The 3,374-nt window shown below is 33.0% G+C and overlaps 1 protein-coding gene across 1 annotated transcript; it reads left to right on the top strand.

The window, feature by feature from the left end:
- Positions 1–401: 401 nt before the first annotated feature.
- LOC119642648 (ER membrane protein complex subunit 8/9 homolog) lies at positions 402–2,457 on the top strand. The gene is made up of 2 exons (XM_038041867.1): positions 402–1,943; positions 2,002–2,457. Exon 1 carries the CDS (start codon positions 1,068–1,070, stop codon positions 1,662–1,664), a length of 597 nt encoding a protein of 198 aa, XP_037897795.1. The 5' UTR covers positions 402–1,067; the 3' UTR covers positions 1,665–1,943; positions 2,002–2,457.
- The last annotated feature ends 917 nt before the right edge of the window (positions 2,458–3,374 follow it).

The raw sequence follows: 3,374 nt of genomic DNA, 5'->3' as shown, positions 1-3,374 counted from the left end.
TAACTGAAAGTCATGGGTAAACAAATAAATAACACTTCAAATGTTGCAATCTATGCGTATTTCATAAATTAGGACGCATGTCTTAACAGATTTAAAGAGATTTTTAAGCGATAGCCTTCTTCAACAAACGAATCTTCAAAACGACCGGAAAACGTAGTCGATACGGTAATTTTGAGTAAATATCATTGATTGCAACGTCTAATAATTAAGCAAATGAAGAACACTTTATCATCCCCTTTTAATATTCTTTACTTAATTTTTTCCGTTTTTTTGATATGATTTCTAAGCGAAGTTTTGTGATTGTTTTTATCGAAAAAATGTGGCAACAATAGTACAATATGACCAATATGGTATCGCATAACTACCACATGAATTTGTATGTTTACGTATGCACATTTGAGTGCTTCTATGCATATAAATTATTGATTGTTAGTAGTATAAATCAGCTGATAGACTATTGAATTGTTGTGTCTAAATATTTAAAACATTTAAAAAGGAGCAACATTTCACTACCATAAATAAGGAAACAAAATTTCTTCAATAAACGCTATGATATTCCCTCGTCAAACAGCTGAATACGTTTTAATGAATGACGGACAAGAAGAAGAAAAGTGTTTTGCGAGCACGTCTTGTCGAATTTGATTTTTTATTGATGTTATTGTGCGGTAGACGAGTTTTGCTAATATAAAGAATTTGTGTTATAAGAATTTAATAGAGTCCATCTCCACTCAACAAACCAAAAAAAGAATTTAATAGGAAAGTAAATTTTATGATTTATGCACAACGGACAACCTGCTTGCGAAAAATAAAAATTCTCACTAAGGCAAGTTGCTGCATTTTCTGTCAATTCTATTGTAAATTGTGACCATCCAGCCAAAGCAATGAAGATGTAATATCCACACATTTGCATTTTAACCCATTTATTATAGATTTTTGTTATTGGATAATAGCATGTGTGTACGTGATATTGGAAACGGAGGATTACTTACACTATAAAGATATTATTTTTATTACAAAAAGTGAAAAGAACAGAAAACGAATTTTGAAATTGTTAACTAAAATCAAATATGACAGTCTACAAATTTACTGAACGTGCTTATGCTAAAATGATATTTCACGCAGCAAAATATCCACACCTTGCGGTAAATGGTGTTCTTTTGGGCACTAAGGAGAGTGGTGAAATAGTAGATGCTATTCCTTTATTCCATCAGTGCCTTTATGTAACACCAATGGCAGAAGTAGCTCTATTGCAGATTGATGCTTTTGCTCAGCGCGAGAACTTGGTGGTGGCCGGCTATTATGCTGCTCCTGAAAATTTTTATGAGAACTCCGTAGAAAGAGCTCCGGCTGGTAAAATTGCTGATAAAATTCAGGAGAATTATAAAAATGCCTGCTTCGTTATTATTGAAAATAAACTAATGACCTTGGATCAAAAGAGTGAGGCAATTAAAGTATATAATTGCTGTAGTGATTCTGGACGTTGGTCTCAAGTAAAAGGCTTAATATTAAAATCAAACATAACGCTTCAAGCTGTAGCTGCTCTCCTGCAACGTGGTGCGATGAAGGAAATTATTGACTTTGATAATCACTTAGATAATCCCGAAAACGATTGGACAAACCAATTCCTGAATCAGGATTTGCAAAAAATATTGGCTATGTATTAGAGTGCATTATAAAATGGTTGATTACTTTCTGCATAAATATTATATTTAATGAAACATTGCGTGAATTTTCTTAAATGAAACTTACGCATTAAAAATATATTATCTCAAATTAAGCATAGTTTTTTTTTAAGACTATACACAAATAGAATAGGCAGTTGATCACTAACCGCTCAGGAGATCTCTTCTATTCGTGTAATACCGTCATCGCCAGCAAAAAGAGAGAAAGAAGAAAGAAATAGGGAGTTAGTTGCCGCAGACTAGTGGTTTTGCGCCCAAAAGGTAAAATGGTAAAAAAATGGTAAAACGTACGCCTTTACTGACTGAGCACCCATTACAGCTAAAGAAAACTCAAACCGCACTTGCGATTTGAACCTGCGGATACTGACTTAGTATTCGCCTTCACCTACCAAAACCTTGAAATGAGAAAGTTCTTCAATAAATCATCATTAATGTTTCGCATTTTTTATTTTTCAAGCTCCTAAAATGGTATTTTATGTGATAAGTTTCAGCAGTTTCTTTAATATCTTGAAAAGTAAGTAAACAGTAGTCAACTTACAAATGTGAATGGTGCTAAAAAAAGTTAAGTACATATAATCTAAAGCAAAAGAAACAAATATTTAAACACATCCACCGATAAAGAGAATTAGTGTTCTGCTTACACACCATGCGATACGAAAAGCGTATCGATTTGGTCGTATTTGGCTTCTCGATTCCTTTCGGGTCAAATTTAGCGTCTTGTTCTTTGTATTTGCAGCGGTGTATTTGTGATGTTGTTGTTGTATACATAAAATTCCATACAAAGAAGAAAAACAAGAGGGAGTAAATAAGTAAATGAAGCACGAAGTTTGTAAAAATAGTTGGTAAAAAAATTAAAATAAACAACAAAAAAATAAAGTTTAATAAATTGAATTAATAAATTATTTTTTATTTGCTTTTCTAATTTTTTTTTTCTTCATGGCTAGCGTTCTATACTCATTTATTTCTTTTCGAATTTTAAGGCGCCAAGAAGACAAAGATCGAAAATAATTATTTGACTTTTTTCCAAATTTTTGTAATATCTACGCTTAAGTAACTTTCTATGTCTATTAATTTGGTCAAATATGTGGTTTCATAACGATATTTTGCTTTATTTTTTTCTTCAACATGAAGTGCTATAGCAGTTCTGCTTTCATGCTGAAATATGACATTTTACGTTCGATATCGAGCAAATATTTGTACTCTACACTCATGGGACTGTCATCAACTATTCTCATTGACGAATGCAGGCTTTCTTACCTAAGTTCTGCGTTACAAAGCTGTGGTGGTGGTTTTTCTCATGAGTCTCTCGTAGTGGAAAGGTTAACCATCAACTCAAATGGCAAACTCGGTATCGACCTTGCGGGATAATGTATATTCCGTACCAAAATTATTTTTATGCTGGATTTTTAAAATGGCCTTCATAGATGCCACTTAATTTTGCAGATATATAATCGAAGTTAATCTTGCGTCCTTGCTAATATAATTTCATATTGGTTTTGCGTGAAAACGTTGGAAGGCGCGGCGTATTTCTTCCTTCCTCCTGCTTGGCTTATATCTACCTCCGAAATTCATCATTAAAAAATAGATAGATTATCGGCTGATGCGCCTTCAATTATATTGCCCACCATCGCTATTGCGGCTGCTAATTTCGAAGCCTAGAGATACATATAGTGTCTTCTATCGTTCTGCAGA

This window comes from Glossina fuscipes, unplaced genomic scaffold (genome assembly GCF_014805625.2).
Source record: "Glossina fuscipes isolate IAEA_lab_2018 unplaced genomic scaffold, Yale_Gfus_2 238, whole genome shotgun sequence".
NCBI lineage: Eukaryota > Metazoa > Arthropoda > Insecta > Diptera > Glossinidae > Glossina > Glossina fuscipes.
The sequence above is the reverse complement of the archived record's forward strand: the minus strand, read 5'-3'. Positions and strand labels throughout refer to the sequence as shown.